Here is a 17,950-nt window from a genome sequence, read left to right as displayed (position 1 = left end):
TGGGACTTCAGTTTGCAGAGGCCACAGATGGGTTGCACTGCTGCTACTCTGTGCTTACCCCAACAACAATGAATAATGATATAGTAAATACAATAACATGATTAAAGTCTGCTCCTCATTTAGTCTGAAGAACTTGACTCCCAATTTGCAGATGAGACTCACAGTGGAGACCCTGGACCAGCTGCCAGACAAAATTGCTAAACTGTGGGCCAGAGACTGCCCATTTCTTCCACAGAGAGTTCAATTCCACCAGCACTTCACCATTGCTCTGCTTAATTTCGATAGTCCTTAAACTTGTATTTGAATTACACTTCTTTTTTTTTTTTAAGTTAACATCCTATTTTTTTGTATAAACACTTAATGGATGGATGGATGTATACACATTTACAAAGCACATGGTCTCTGTAGACCAACCAGAACCACATCACACAAACTCAGAAATGCTTTGTTGGAATATGTAAACCACTGCACTACTAAGCCACTACTTTTAGTAGTTTCACTGATCATTCGCTGCAGAGGGAAACATCGCTTATTTGATTTGTCAGATTTTGTATGCCAGATGCACTTCCTGTTGCAACTCCAAATGGATTTGTGCACCTTATCACCTTATCATGTAATAACCATAATGAGGTAGTGATTCTTTCACCAGATCCCAGTGACAGAAATACCAAGGGACCTGAGGCAACGCTAACTCAGAACCCTGCAAGTCCTCATCTTTTAAGCACCTGTTAGCTAACTGTGCTTGGCTTATTGCTGAACACTGAGCACATCAGGAAACACTGCTTCATTTGCTCCACACTGTTTCACTGCTTCATTTGGGACATGCACAACACTAACAGGTGTAAGAACAACAGCCCATACTTGGCTTCCAGAGAGAACCTTCAGGCCTACACTCAATGCAGATATATATGCACACACAAATGTCTCACCCAATGGCGGCAACACTGATGCTAAAATAAAGAAGTCAAACTAAAATAAAGGAGTCAAAGACACCTGTGTCTCACAATATCTTGATGCCTACTTTCTCGCCACGCTTGTGAGAAATCCTTGGAAGAATCTTATTTACCATTTATCACCCATAGGTGATAAATGGTAAATAAGAGTCCAGCTCACATTTTGAGACCTGAGATTTCATCTCACAATCCAAGATGTTCAACGTTTCAGCAGCTCGCCCCCGTACACACTTCCTCCTTCCTACTTACCACAACTCTGAAGGCTAAAACTGTCAGTCTTCCAATGGCCTCGCCTTTGACAAAATTTACAAAACTTACCAGAATCACGCACAATCACTGCCACCAATTCCCATGAGTGCAGCACGCGAAAGAAAAAAATCATCAATATGGGATCCACCAATCCAACAACATTATACTTACTCAAACTTTCCTAAGAACACAGAATAATGCTACCAACTGAATAAGGATGAGCAATGATTGATTAAACTATTTATCCACATCAGTGATATAAAGCAATCCTTGGATGCATTGACAAATGCATGACATGTGTTGTATGTGCAAAACCAAACCACAAAAAAATAACTCAAACAAAAAGATAACAAGAAATGGAGATGGCATGGACACAGTTTCATAATCAGGTCTTTGTTTTGATCATTGAATAAATAATTATCATTGATCTGCTCAACAAATGGGTTCATGGGCTATAATATTCATGTGAATAATCATCAAGGAAGTATTCTTAAACTCAGTGACAATTAAAATAAAAGTTAGGTGCCTTTCTTACCCATTCTGGGCATCCGATGTTCTCACGTACTGCAACTGCAGTGCAGTCGAATACTTTATCTTAATTGGCATCCACTTGTAGAATACTGAGAGGGTTGTAGAAACTGTCAAGGCTGCTTGCTGACATGGAAAGTTGACAAGTGCAGTTCCCAGCTGGAAGTTTGCACGTTCAAAAAATGACCCGATAGCTCAGCGCCTGTACGGAATCTGCATCTCTTTTCTCTCTTGCCGATTCGCTCTCTTTTCTCTTAGCTCTTCTCTGTGATCTGAGGAACAGCTAAGGGCTTTTAGGGTACACAACCAGGGTTTTCACAAGGTTAAACCTACTGGGTGCACATGTCTTTGATTGCTCGCACACATCACAGACACTGCAGTGCACACGCCAAACAAGAGCAGTTGAGATGAAATGGATATTCAACCTTGGCATATGGTAAATCACAGAGTCATTAGAAACAGCCGAGAAGGCCCTGTGGAATATGTGCATGTGCGCTTTTCTCAAAGAGACACTCAGAGGCAGAAATCAAAGTGCTAACAATCAGTAGGGGGGCTGAAAATCTAAGAAGCACCATCTTATAAACATTTCTACTGAGAGAGCGGGAAAGAGAAAACCCGTCTGGGCTTTGATTATTAGAGACAAACACAGTGTGTTGGCACAGGCGTTCACTCCATTTTACTTTTTTTATCTAAATAGCACAAATACAAATTATTTTAAAGTGTCTGACACTCAGAGTTCACAGCAAGCACACATTCAAATGCAGAAAAGTAAGAAGCGAGGCGATAATCACATTATAAATTTTCCAGTTCCAGTTTTACTGTTGCAACAAGAGACAGCGTTCCAAAAGAGTTAGAGACACAATCTGTGCTGCTGTTTACAGCCGCGTTCTTTTTCACAGTTTTGTAAATGGCTTACACAATATTGCTCTGACCTGTACACAAAAATACCACAAACAGAAAACCTCTACATATGCACACAGGGTAAAGACACACACACTCCTCCATACCTTTGCAGCCCATGAGGCGTGCTGAAGGAATGATTTTCTGTCAGGCAACTATCCACACAGCACACATTCACTCTTCCATCTCACTGGTCAGATTTTATATCTGATTGAGTTCATGCCAAATACAAATAAACTGCAGCTCTTTCCTATATTAAACTTCCATCCCACTGTTTTTGAACTTTTTTCACTCCTTGTTCTCGTGGCTCTTGTGCTTGAAAGAAAACAAACAAACTTGTAACTCAGTTTGTTTTTGTCCTTGAATTGAAAGTACCCAGGTAATTCACAGAGCTCTGTAGGCTGACTAGGTTGACATCTGACACCTTTTCACATAAAAAGACGACTTTTTTTCTCTTCTGTCTGCATCAGTTTGAGTTTGCTGCCACTGTTGTGATGGCTTTCATGTGGTTCCTCTGTTGTCAGAATAGGTTAACCACATCAGTCGCTCCATATTTATTGTGACAAAGTCATTTTTGAACATTTTCTCTGTCATTTTATTTCAGTAAACTTTCAATGCAATTACTAAATCGACTTTAAAACACCCAACCTGTGTAACTAGTGTTAAATAAACAATGACTATTTGCTTTGCTGTGTACAACGTTCAGGCTAGGACTGGGCGATATATCGAGTTTTTAAATATATCGATATATTTTTTTACGAGATATGAGATGTGACAATATTGTTTATATCGATATAGTCTACGTTACGTTATAATTATACTTGTGGAGCCAATAATTTGCCTCTCTTTCGTCCACTTTTGTCTCTACGCAAACGTTACTCTGCCTCGCCTCTCTCCTTCACTGAACACAACTCCCCCTCCGCCATCGCTTCACCTGCAGGCGACGACAAGATGGACACGGCTATCAAAGAGGAGCTGGTCGGTAAAAAGATCTGGGACACAGCTTTGACTAAGAGCTCTCTTTGTTCTTACTTTATGGCTTAAAAAAATATCGAGATATATATCGTATATCGCCATCCAGCTAAAGAATATCAAGATATGAATTTTGGGCCATATCGCCCAGCCCTAGTTCAGACATTACATTTTGAACACTGAGATATGAAGTGAATAACACAGGTTATCTCTTCATCCTGGCACCTGTTTGTGGGTGGGGTATATTAAGGAGCAAGTAAACATTTTGTCCTCAACGTCAATGTGTTAGAAGCTGGAAAAATTAGCAAGCATAAGGATTTGAGTGAGTTTGACAAACTGTGGCAAAATGATGGAGTCTAGGTGATGGTGTCACAGCATTTCCAAAAAGGTTTGTGTCTGGGGCTGCATAGGCACAGACCAGTCAAGGTGCCCATGCTGACCTTGTCCACCATCAAAGACACCAACAATGGGGGTGTGAGCATCAGACGTGGTCTGATGAATCACATTTTCTTTCTGTTGTGGGTGTCTGTGGAGCTTACCTGGGGAACACGTGGAACTAGGATTCACTATGGGGAGGAGACAGTGTGATTTGGCCAATGTTTTCCTGGGAAACCTTGGGTTCTATCATCAGGAACCAGGAATGGTTTGAGGAACACAACGAGTTTGAGGTGTTGACTGAACCAACAAGTGGTTTCAATTTCAAGGTTTTCAATGCAAGTAAATCAGGTAATCCTAAAAAAAAAAAAAAAAAAAACGTAATAGGGAAGGAACACTAAGAGTAGAAGAATCAACAGCACAGAAAATTTTGCAGAAATTAAAGAACATACTGGTGTGGATGGAAACATAAGACAGATTGGATTAATACAGAAGGCAATGGTGTGGATGATCACAGAATGATTTCCAGCATAAATGAAGAAGCTGTAAAAAGAGCATTCTCCATGAGGTAGACATATAAATATCCAGGTCAGCAATGAAAACAAGATGCCATGAGAACAAACCGATAAACAGGGTTTTATACTAGGTATACATACCAGTGTTCGGTCTCAAGGATAGAAAGAGCAGAGCAGCACTCATTCAGCATTCTTAACAGCGTTTAGACAAAATGATCGACCTGTACCAGAATAACAGGAAGAGCAGGCCTGGAACCCCTAACCCTGCTAATCTGAAGTTTACTGTATCCTCTGTGAATCAGCTGAGACAAGGGCGTTTGCCTGTTTTTATTACTCATAAAGAAGAGTAAAGAATTGCGACATGAAATCTTGAGTGTACTGAGCCACGCTGTCTGATCAGCCTGAAGCTGACTGGATTTTGCAGGACAACAACCACAAGCTCGCTTCACTACAGTTCAGGATGTTCAACAAATTTTTTCTTTGCTGTCTCAGGACTTACAGTGGAACTCAGACCTGACCCCGGTCAATGAATTCAGAGTATGTAAATCTGTGAACATCAAAACCAATAGAAAAAGGAAAGGCAAAAAAAAGAGAGTATGGTGGTTGCACTCCTGACCTGATGTGACATGTGGAGGTTAGGATGAGGTGTGGGTCCATTCACTGAAAAGCTATTGAGTGCCTGACTGGGATCCACAAACCGAGCTTTCATCAGCAAATTGATGTTTGCTGTCTGTGCAAGATCCATGGTGGTGAAACCACAAAATAGTCTGAGTGATCGTCGTGGGACTTTTTGTATAAATGACAACTGTGCTGGGAGAATCCCAGAGGTGAGCAAAGAGACAGCCATTATTGTACAGCTGTTTATTTTCAGTCCAGAAAACCCGCTCTTAGCACTTTATAAGAGGGTCTCACTAATTGCCGACCTTATGCACCGCCACTGTTATGCATCTATGTAAAAGAACCTCATTAAAAAAGAAAAGATTGACTCATACCTGGCAAACATTTATTCTTGCACACATGAAGTTATAATGATGATGGTTTTTTGTATTGCTTGCCTGCTGTTATGTCGCTAACATATGAGGCTTAGTTGCAGACTCAACTAAAGCTTGTGTTCAGCATTTTTTTAGTGAACTCCACTGACTGCAGAGGATTAAAAAAAAGGACAAGAAATTCTATCAGTCACAAGAATTTGATTTGGGTTTCGTGTAACACTGTTGATGCAGGACGGCGACTGAAAAGATGTCCAGTTTTTGAGTTTGATTTGATTAGTGTAAACCAGAGCAAAGCGCCAATTCCTCAAATATATGAAATGACGAACATGCAAAAGGAATGCAGATGTGACAGCCAGAGCATAAGAAAATAACGCAAAATGTGGGGCCGATCAGCAATATTCACCGTCAACATTTGTTCTGCTTTTCTGACGCAGCATTGCAAATTCATTCACGACTCTGTGACAGCAAAATATGGCCAGACTATGAATGAACCAGTGCTTTTTAAACCCCCCGCCCCAAAACATAAAGCTGTATTCAGGTCACCTGGACATGTACAAGCACACAGGTACACACTCAGACACACACAGACTAACTGCATGCAGTCCAAAATGATTCATGTCTCAACCTACTTACACCATCTCTCTGAGGAATTGAGAGCTCCATTTTTCAAACTCTGTGCCTCATCTTGCATAGCAATATAGCCTCTTCAACACACTAAACACATATTCACTTCAATGGAAAGCCCGAGGAATGTGGCAGCATTATTACTTACCGCTCCCCAAATCCCCTAATGAGGACAGGGATGCTACAGCGCTCTGAACGAGGCACAGAGAATTAGGGGCGCAATGATAAATCAAAGCAGATGTTGGCCTTTAACTTAATGATGAAATATTGGACTGTCGATGGTGTCAACCACTGATACGCTCGAGTATGTCAGCTATTGGTTGCTTCATCCAAAATCCTGCCTTTCGCAAACATGTGTTGGTCATCTTGAAGCTCATATTGAAAGATTTATCTATTGTGTCTGATGGGGAGAAAAAAAGGCTGACTCACTGGTACACAGGTCCTCCGGTTTGTCCATGTCTCCTCGGTAATAGCCATTCCGACAACCACAGAGGGTGGCAGCTTCGATAGTGGAGCGACTATTGGGCGGACATTGCTGACACAGTCCTGGCCCCTGGAATGACTTAAAGGTGCCCTGAGGACAAGCTGCGGGGAAAAAAGAAGCGGGAAAAACACATAAAAACCAACGTGTGACTCAGAGTAAAGAACAACAAACTCTAAGTTGGTTTGCATCGCGCTTCTGTCCATTTTTGTTTGCCTTGATCGTGACACATTTGGTAAACTTTGTATTAGAAAGCAGGCGTGCCAGCAGAGTTATTATTGGTACTATGAGGTTGACACAGCACAGAAGGGGATTTTCTGGGAATAGCTGCAAAATAGTTTGTTCTGACAAGATACACAAAAACATTTTGTGCACAGTGACACAGAATCATGTTGTGCTGATTAACTGAAAACTGGATTATCGTTTTCTTCTCTAGCTCTTTTTAATATGGGTCAGACATGACATGAAACACGTAGAGTGGGAATTTTTAAGGATGATACCCTACGTTATCCAATTTTTATGTATCCAGAGTTGGCTCTTGCTGACCAGATAATAATTATTCTTATTCAGCTTGGATACGTGCTGTGGAAATTTTGCAGTCCACCTTGGCAACGCGCTCTCATCTCAAGGTTTCAAATACTGCTGGAGGCAGCATAGAGATACGGACACAGGACTTCAGAGTCAGTGCCAGTTTAATCTTGGCTGCAGAGTTAGTGGCCTTGTTTAACAGAACTAGAAAGTATGCATGAGGAAGCAAGAAGGCTTAAAAGTATCTGGGGGCGGAGGGGTTGTTGGTTTTTTAGCTACTGTTTGGGGTTATGTTTTCTTACTTTTACTCTTACCAGGATTCTGGTAGCAAATAACAAAGAATCATCTTGTTGGTGCAAAAATACAGTTTTATCTCAGTGAAACTATTCTCTTTTTTGCATTTATCATAGCTTGAATAAAGAAAATGGGAAAAATTGTGTGTTTTTGTGACAGAATACTAGTAACAAAGATACTGAAGATACAATTTAAAATCATTTCTTTTGTTCTTTTCTGTTAATAGTTAGTCGCTTTATGTTCAAATGATTCATAGGTTAATGTTACGTGTCCAAACCAACCAACAAACAAACAAACGATAAGCATTCTTCTGAAAATAGCCAGGTACAAGGACTGGACTGGAGATGAAAGAAAAAGCAGCCAATGCTTAAACAAAAATTCCACGGCAGTTACAAATTTTTGTGACCATTAAGTCCCGTACGTGTGGTGTACACTGAACGTGACACTTGAAACAAAACCGTGAACATGGTGAAAATTTGGTGAAAATCAAAAGAATTGTGGTTAATAATAAATCTGTTCTGTTTTTTTTCTTTTTTTTACATATAGATATTAACAATCGCTGGATATGTGCTGCTGTTTGTGCAAAGTTTAATTCAAATTGGCCCGCCCATTAAGGAGGAGGTAGGGTATATACAGACAATCATTACAGTAAGGTTACAAGTGTGGCTCCTTTTACACTTTTACGCAGTTCTTTGTGTGACTTCTGCCACAATGAAACTAATCACAATCTTTTGCGCAAGTCTGAGTTATGAACTTTAAAAAAATAGCAGTATTTGATGCCATAGGAGCGGGAAGGGGCTGACCTGGGGTAAAAGACAGGTTAGTAATGGAGGTCAGAACCAGCACTGATGGGATATTTAATGGGATACTGTTGTGAAAACATGTGCCATCTAGGGCTGTGCAGAAACGGCTTGCAGCTTGATAAATTCCAACACCTATCTGAAGTGACACGGCAGGTAAAGCTGGACCTTTTTGTACAAATTACACGTCTTAGCTTTTATACGTACACAGCGCCATTTGCATTTCCCAAGTGTTAATACACACATCTGACACAATTTAACATTGTACCGTTCAGCAGGAAGGCTTAAAGCACTGCCGTCCTACATGTCTTTATGCATGCTCAATCAAGCCACACAAACTCACGGTGGATAAATGACCAAACAGCACCCTTCTGATGTCATAGATGCATGCACCCCCCCTTTTTTTTTTAACCAATGCATTTTTAATTATTGACATGCATTTTTAATTTCAACAAAGCTCAACAACAGCCTGAACATGATGTCATCGACCAGAAGCAGTGCTGTACAATCACATCACTGGTTCTCTGAAGCAAATGCACACGTTTATGAATTTAAATTCATAAATACGTATTTAAAAAAATACGTAAAGAAAAGAAAATATGAAAAAGCCATGAGAACTGAACTTGCAGTCGGAAGATAAAGTAGCATGTTAATATGTTAGCATGTAACATTGCATGTTACGTCAGAGTACTCTGTCCTAGAAGGATTACTGTTTTTAATTTGCACGTGAGATGTCACAGGTGTCTCTTTGTGAATGCAAATGCCTTCTGAAGTATGACTTTAAGTAAAAGCCGAAACAGAGAGGTGTGAAATGAAGAATAAGACTGAAATGAAAACTCTGCCAAAAGGCTTAGGCTTTAGTCTTCCTTTCTCTTTTTTTAGTCTTGATTTATCTTTAGCATTTTGTTTTCCTTCTTTCTCTGTAATGAATGTTTACTTTATCCCTGAGCTGCTTTAGGCGCTGTAAGACTAAAATGCAAATGTTTCATAGATTTATGGTGGAAGACAGAGGAGTGTGCAAGGAGGCATTTAGTAAAGTCCAAATGATAAAATGAACCGAGTGACAGAAGTAAGTGAGACAAAGTAGAAAGCAAGTGAAAATCCTTAGGGTTTCACTTCATCAAATGTCAGTAGGTGAAAGGGTCAGGAATGAAAAGGAATGTCTGAAGAGACAAAAATAAAAAGCATTGGGGAAAAAGTGGAACAAAGGGGAAAAATGTAGATTGGGAGTATAAGGTGAAGAGAAACACACTGATCCTGTTTTTATTCTTTCATTTCAATGCTTCTACAGTACTGCTCTACTGAATTGCTGCCACAGACGTGTTATATTATTGTTTCTTGGTTTTGCTTTTGCTCTAACATGATTTACAATAAAGGAAAGTGTTTTTGTCTCCCTAATTTACTATAAATTACTTTCTACATGAGCAACATATCGTTGTGAAACTACAGAAGGAATACTTCATATCATGTTATAAAGGCCATAGCTGGTCCAAGTGTATATAAGAGATGGATGCAGCTTACATCTGGAACTTACAGATAGCATTTCTGCTATCTAATGCCATTATTAATATGAAATCCATTGTGTTTGTTATTTGTAACAAGAAAAGAAAAATGACACTTGATTGAATCTTTCTATTATTGCTGCCAACAGCTTTCCAACATTTGAATTTTATGGCAGAGATTTAGAGAAAAGGAAGTATGTCACCAACTGCCCAAACAAACCCAGAAGTGCTTAGCAGCTAGCTAGCACTGAACAGCTTAGAGGCTAGCAGCATTGCTGTTATATAACGCAATATGAAATCCCAAAAATTCCCAGTTAAACTCCAAAAACACATTTTAGTAAACAGTGCAAACATACTAAAATACTAAGGCCGATACCAGGGAGGCTAACAAGCACTTAGCAGGATCTAAAAGTACTCCTTAACTTTAAACTGTACTGCTTGCTAGCCACTAACCAATAATCACTATACATTACTTAGTCAGTGTTGTTATGCTATCTGGGATATGTAATTTTTTTTATTAAAATGCATCCTTATCATGTCTAAGTAGAGCAAGAAAATGTGATCACATATTAAGATAGTATAAACTGATTAAAACAGGAATGGTAAGTTTCTTAATTTTATGTTGGTCAAAACATTTAGGTTTTGACCAACATTTCTCATAATCAAAGCAGTCGTTAGCTATGTCCATAATCATGACAAGCTAAATGGTTGTCAGATCACATACCATAATCAAAACAGGCATGCAAAGGATGTTCTTTATTAGTAACCTTATTTACCACCGTTTCCCTCGGTTAAGCTGCAGTTTAGTCAGCGGATCATTGAAGTTTGTTGACCACCCTCAGCAAGAATGAAATACTTCTAGGAATGTAGCAAACGTAATTAATCCTTGTAGTATCAGATGGCAAAGTGCATATAGCTGCCCTATACTGCCTTACACAAAGCTGGAAAGAAAAGCTGGCCTTCATAGTAAGTGCATGACTCTACTAATGTAGATAATGGAACGGACTATTGGACAGTCTTTTCTGGGAGACTATCATAGTTCTCGTATGAAGAAAAGAAAGCCTGAAAGAACTTCCGATCCTGCTTACTTTCTCACCTGTAAAAACATTATACATCTCCCGCATTCAGTTTCTAATAATGATGTCTGCCTCGTTTGTCTGTTTTCTTTACACCCAGACATTTACCTTTCTTTAAAGCCATCTCATCAGGAGTGTCAGCGTCTCTTTATGTGTGTGTGTGTGTGTGTGTGTGTTGTTCTGAGTTGAATAAGCAGATAGACATCTGGCTTGTCAAGGTCATTTATTCAAAAACCTTGCTCATACACATGGGGCGTGTCACCATGGCAACAAGTCTTGCTACCTCTCTCCATTACTTATCTCTGGATACCCCTGTGTAGAGTTATCCTTTTCTGTCTCTCTCTCTGTCAAAGGATTTTAAACTGGTAACCCGGCATATGTCAGTGAATTCTGTTTGTGTGTTTTTGTGCAGGCTGAAAAGAACAAAATACTGACTCAAGTAGGATAAACAACAATCCATTATTCTGTCATTTCTGTTGTTTCTATTGTATTCAACAGCATCCAACTCACATTTCAAGTAGTATGATAAAGTTGGTGATGGCTGCTGCATGTCTCACAGGCAAAGGTCAGTATGCTATACAAATCTTTTCTGGACATGTATGTGGAAATATATCGGATGGTAAACTTATTATACTCTATCATTTATTTCGGGCTGTGACAAAATACACTGTTTACAGCACTATTTTCCCATCGCATTGGATAACGTTTGCAATACAGTATATCAACATTTCCTGTGAAGTTGAGACAAAACCGCAGCTCCAAACTGAATGACCAGCCGAAACAAATTGAGGAGTTACGGCTATCTCTCTAGCTTGGACATGATTTGGTTATGAAAAGTCTGACACAGACCAGGAAACCGTACTGTGCAAATTATGCCACAAATCAGGTACACAAGTCGAGCTGCCTCGTTTATATTTGGAGTCTCGGGCCAAAGTATTGCAGGAAATCTGCAGTGTAGCATACTGAACTTCAACAACAATGACACTCTGCAGTCGCTGTTTGCAGACAGGCTTAGAACCTACACAGATATTTAGAGAAACTGTGTGTAGATTCTCAGACATACAGGTCATGGAAGTTTATGGAGTCTGGAAAGAAAGAGAGTTGAAAGTCTTCGTGAAACCTAAATGGTAAATGGCCTGCATTTGTATAGCGCTTTACTCAGTCCCTAAGGACCCCAAAGCGCTTTACACTACATTCAGTCATTCACCCATTCACCTAAAGAAGTCCAGAAGTACTTTCTTTCCAAACTCCTTAGAATACAGGAGAAATTATAGTTCTTGAGTCATGGGAAATGATATATTGTTCCTACAGTTTACATTTAATTGATATATTACATAGCAGTATTTTATCCTAGGACTTTAGTAATTGGTTATTGATTTATATATTGATATATTTATGTTTACATTCTTAGGCAAACATGCCCAGATTTGTTGTAAATATATAAAATATTCACATATGAATGACTACATTTTATTTTTGATGATTTAATTTAAATGTAAAAAAAAGTACTTTCCATTTGATTACATAAACTATATGATGTGTGTGATTACTAGGATATAGGGATGGGTATCGAAACCCGGTTCTTGTTGAGAACCGGTTCCCACTGTTTCAATTCCTTGGAATTGTTTGCCATTTTTGCAAACGATTCCCTTATCGATTCCAGTCGCCCCGAATGACGTCACCACGTTGCGGAGCGTCATTTACCTGGCAGGAAACATGGCGGCTCAAACGCTCAAAAGTTTGGTTATACTTTACGACAGCGGTCCCCAACCTTTCTTGCGCCACGGACCGGTTTGTGCCCGACAATATTTTCACGGACCGGCCTTTAAGGTGTCGCGGATAAATACAACAAAATAAAACTAGTACCGGTACCGAAAAAAAGAAGATTTATTCATAACACACGTGAAAAGATCCAGGAAAACCGAGTTAACGAAAAAAACGATAACAAAATAACACTAAAAACCGATAAAAACCCTGAAAACCATACATTTCACACCGAGTCTCACTCTCGCGTCCCGGTACCAAATGACTCACGGACCGGTACCAGTCCCGCGGGTTGGGGACCGCTGCTTTACGAGAACGGATGACAACAGGGCAACGTGCAATACTTGCAAAGTAGATATTTAAATTAAGGGAGGAAACACTACGAATATGCAAAAGCATTTGCTCACAAAACACGCGATAACCTTAAATGAATGTCGTGTTTTTAATTCCGCTCCGGACTCGTGAATCTCAACCCAGCAGCAGCGGTAACGTTTGCACGTCCTCTCCCGTTAATGCGGCAGGTAACTAATCAACTAACAGTGCATATTATGTCACGGCGATCTGCCTTATTACAAAACCTGCTCTTACTGTGCATTTAGGTGACCATGATGAGAGAGACAGACAGAGTCTGGCTGGCTCAGATGCTGGCAGTTCTCGCTGCAGTCTACCGGTAGCATCTCCTTTCAGGCCAGGATAGACGAATGTCACCGAGCAGTGACTAAGTTTGTGGTCAAAGGCTTGCACCTATTTGCCACAGCAGATGCCCCGATTTTCGGTAAGTGAATGTGTTTAATTGTAGGCAGGGACATTACTGGATATTCTTGTGTAATTGCTACAGAATAATTTATGTTATACTTTGTTATTGCTACAGAAGAATATTTATTTTATCATTTTACATTTACAATTTTTTTTCCTGGGGACCCTGTGACACCCCATTGAAGAGACATAGGCTGGATCTCTTAAGATCTCACTGTTGGGTTTGTAAGGCCATGTTACTCCTAAATTTCTATCTTGTTCAACGAGAACATATAAAACAAAGTTCTAAGCTAATCGACCTTAGTGTTCTCCTTTTTTAAAAAGAATCGATAAGAGAACCGATAAAGAATCGAATTGTTAAACAGAATTGAAACTGGAATCGGAATCGTGAAAATCTTATCAATACCCATCCCTACTAGGATATGAGATTTAGAGCAAAAAAAAGGATTCAAATCGTGCAGAAAATTCTTCCTACATAAGGAAGAAATCTGAAATAAAGTGGAATAGGAAAACAGAACATTCTAGAGACAGGAGTAAAGGTCGGAGCAACACGGGGGTGAAGTGTTAAAAGCGGACAAAGAGCAAGAGATTGCTCCTCTCTTTTTTCCACCTGTGCCCTTTGCCAGCTGTGTGGAGTCACACAGTGACCACGCGGATGAAAATTGTCTAAAGCTGGCAAACAGGCTCACTGATCAATTATTAAAAACTTGCATGAGTATGTGTGTGCTTGCGCGAGTGTTTTAAAAGCCCCTGGGTTTGAAAAACTCAGGGCATTGTTAAAGTTCACAGCAGGGGATGTTTGTGTGTATTCGTTGGTAGTGCATACATCTGTAGTGTGGTGAATTTCAAGCATGGCTCTTGAATATTGACTTAAAAGAGACACGCGCACTCAAACACACACGCACTTTGATGTACTTTGATGCTGAGCCAATTTTGCCTTATGGTTTGCACAATATGCTGATTTGGTGCAAAATAAACACCATCTCTGTGGCTTTACACACACGCACAAAAACACACACAAAAAGATGACCATCTGTTCTAATAGTGAGTCCAGCTTCCTGCCAAGTTGTTATCAGCTGATTGGCAGAAAAGCACAACAAAAAGATGCCAGCTTGAGGAAGACAGACAGGACATGCTCTGTCCCACGACACTTTAAATCACTGCTTAAGCTCAAAAAGCCTTCACAGAGAGTGTTAAGCCACGTCCCTCAAGTCTGTCTTTGGTTTGTGTACTCAAACCATCATTATACAATAAGAATTACAAATGACTTGGTCCTTCGAATGAGGACTATCTCAGAACAACAACTAACCAATGACTCCGGGAACGTCCAGTCACCCTGTCTAGTGAGGATATGTGATATACTGTGTATTAAATCTCAGTCAACAAAAGAAAAGCTCAAATAGACTGCTTATGAAAAAGATATTTATTTTCCCGTGTTCACGGACACAAACTGCCACGTTTTTTCGTGTCAGCGAGCACGAATTTGTAAATAATGTATTTTGGTAGGAAGTATATTTTGTCACAGCAGCTTATATTTTGCTAAGAGAAAGCAGGGAGGCATCATTGTGGCAAAGAAGAAAACTAAGCTTAAGAAGAAATGGCACATGTTGTATTTTGAACCAAACCCTGATCTTTTTCTTAACCTAACCCCGAACCCTAGAAAAATCCATTTCAGTGCCTACACCTGACTGAGATAAATGCCTACACTTAACCAAACAACATATTCTTGTGTATTTACAAGTGATGTGTCTCAAACTTGGGTGTTATTTTCAAGCTCCAAATGCAGACTTTTTGTTGCGCTTTACAAGTTGACAGTATTCACTTTGTATACATGAATAAGAACATATGAGAGCAGACTGATCAAAAGTCATGCTCAGGAAATCATGTTAATGTTCAGGAACACAAATCAGTAGACTAAAGGTTGTGACTCCTCACTCCCAACTGGTCACGACCTCACTGAGCCTGGTTCTGCCGGAGGTTTCTTCCTGTCATAAGGGAGTTTTTTCTTCCCAATGATTCCAAGTGCTTGCGCACAAGGGGATCATTTGGCTGTTGGCGTTTTCTTATTTCAATTATTCGGGGGTCTTTACACGTGTCATAGGGTGACTGCTGCTGTAATTTGGTGCTATATAAATAAAACCGAATCAAACTGAATTGACTATTTCACGAACTGCTATAAGAACATACTGTATAGTCGCACTACTCACAATGAAGGCTTAAAAAGTTTACATTTGAAATCCATATACGACAAACATGGATAAGTGTTAATAATCAAACTTATAGAAGCAACTTCTAATCACTAAAACAACAGTGTCTTAGGAACAGATAGCCCATGTTCAAAAATAGAAACAGACGTTTTTTGAAATAGCTAAAACCACTACGAGCTAGTGTTTTGGAGCATTCCTGTTTTCTAGACTTTTTTGTCTGGCCTATGTTATCTTAACAGTCATAGGACTATATGGAGGTCACCAGAACTGATACTTACCAAACCTTTCAAAATCAAAATTCTGAAAATGTCAGAATGTTTTGTTTTAGTTTTTTAAGGTAGAGTTGGCAAAAAAATGATACTTGGATGCTAATTGATGCAATTTTATTTTATCAGATGCATCATAAATACGGACAGCTTTGTCTATATGAAGACTTTTGTGAAGTAAATAAAGCTTCTTTTTAAAGAACATTCAAATATCAAACAGTTACCACGAACACTAATCTGTCTGGTGCACATGGTAACATGAGCTGTTTAACTATTACTTATTCAAATTAGCTGTCTGATAAGTTATTCTTAATGTATCAGGTAGCTGCTACTAACACGATAACCTTAATGTTGAAGCTGGGCAACAAAACAAACAAAACACAATTATCTGTGGAAGCCCGTTTCCGCCACTAAAAAAAAAGTATCTATAACTTAAAATTTTGACGTACTTTCAAAAAAATTTCAACTTATTAACTCGAAATTTCGACGTATTTTCTTGAAAATTCGACTTATTAACTCGAAATTTTGAGAAAAGTAACTTGAAATTTCTAGTTAGCTCTGGCAATCAGTAATCTACGTGGAATGCGCACTCAAAACAGGGTCGCAACAAATTGGCGCTTTCGAGAGTACGTTTGCTGATAGTAACATCATGTGATTCAGCTAATAACACAAGGATTTCATCATTTGTGAAACCACACTGAAAATAATCAGCAATTTGTGCATTCATGACTGGCTGTAATACTGGTAGCTTAGCTGTAGCATTTGTAGCTGAGGGCTTCAGCTTCCGGGTAACAAGGAAATGACATCATTCACGTAGATTACTGATTGGCAGCGCTAACTCTAAATTTTGAATTATTAACTAAATATTTTGAGAAAAGTAAGTCAACATTTTGAGCTACTTTTAATACGCCAAAATTTCGAGAAAATGGCTCAAAATTTCAAGTTATGGATACTTTTTTTCTTTTTTTGTGGCAGAAACGGGCTTCCATAATTATCTGTGTCTAAAAATATGAAAGGTCTCTCTTAGAAGCAACAAGACAGAAACAGTGACAGCCTACCTTACCAATAAGTGATCAGCATTGTAAATATGGTGCCAAGCCACCAGAAGCACAGAAACAGTTGTAGCTGAATACATTATTATTATTATTATTATTATTATTATTATCATTATTATTCAAAAATAAATAAATGAGCCTTATAATTTAGTCTTTTTACTTTCATTGAATTGAAAAATTATTATTTTCCTGGGTATTGGGCTCAAGGTTGAATTTCTATTATCACAATTACTCTAAATAGACACAGATAAAGGAGTAATAAGAACTCATGAGAACATTCTTTGGTTATAGCAAGCGTACGGTGCAATAGGGCGAGGCTAATATTATTGTAAGGCTAAACACCGTAGGATTTTTTTTATATATAGCCAACATCTTGTAAACCTGATAATTTAGTCCTTTAGCAGTGGTTTTTCTATAGAGCTGTGACACTGTCAGACGTATTCACTATCCCCTTTGAATCAGGACGAGTTTACCCCTTTCAAAAGCTGCAAGTTTTTCTGTTAAAAAGAGAGAGTGACAACAAAGGCTAAGCTGACATTTCAGTCCATGTACTTGCATGCATTTCACCAGAGGCAGGAAGAAAAACTATTCAGTCTTTAGGCTCTCTATCTGTTTTATCTCACAGTTTTAACCTTTATGTCCTTGGTTTGTTCTCTTTAAAAAAAAAAAAAACTTACTTTGCAGTTCATCTCTCCAAAGGTTTTTCCCTAATTTTCTTTATCTTTGCTTCTTCTTTTCCTTTCACTTGTTCCTTCTCGTCATTCTTCCTCACGCCCTTCTATCTCTCCAACACTGTGTGACAGTTCGCCACCAATTTGCGCTCGACTAATCTGACTAGAACACACTAAACTAATTAACATGGGCTGAAGCGGCCTCACTTATCATTTCACCATATGTACATACATCACACGCTCACACGCCCACCACACACTCACTAAGTCCCCACATATACACGCACATGCACGCACAAACACACACATAAAATGAATGAGACTCTCCAGGGAGAATAAGAAATGATGGGTACTACTTCGGAGAGGAAATGGGGAACAAGGCCAGATATAAAAAGGATGGAAAGGAGAGAGAGATATTTGGAACACGGAGGAAAGAGGAGCT

The 17,950-nt window shown here is 39.1% G+C and overlaps 1 protein-coding gene across 1 annotated transcript in view; it reads right to left on the bottom strand.

Annotated features, from left to right (window-relative positions):
• The window catches only part of LOC146369892 (ephrin type-B receptor 1-like), a 130,156-nt gene that overhangs the window by 71,919 nt on the left and 40,287 nt on the right, over positions 1-17,950 (bottom strand). The window contains exon 6 of the mRNA XM_084910377.1: positions 6,538-6,693. Coding sequence (XP_084766503.1) covers positions 6,538-6,693 — 156 coding nt within the window. The remainder of the gene's footprint in view (positions 1-6,537; positions 6,694-17,950) is intronic.

This window comes from Perissodus microlepis, chromosome 17 (genome assembly GCF_051167445.1).
Source record: "Perissodus microlepis isolate ML-2025 ecotype Zambia chromosome 17, ASM5116744v1, whole genome shotgun sequence".
Classification (NCBI taxonomy): Eukaryota; Metazoa; Chordata; class Actinopteri; order Cichliformes; family Cichlidae; genus Perissodus; species Perissodus microlepis.
The sequence above is the reverse complement of the archived record's forward strand: the minus strand, read 5'-3'. Positions and strand labels throughout refer to the sequence as shown.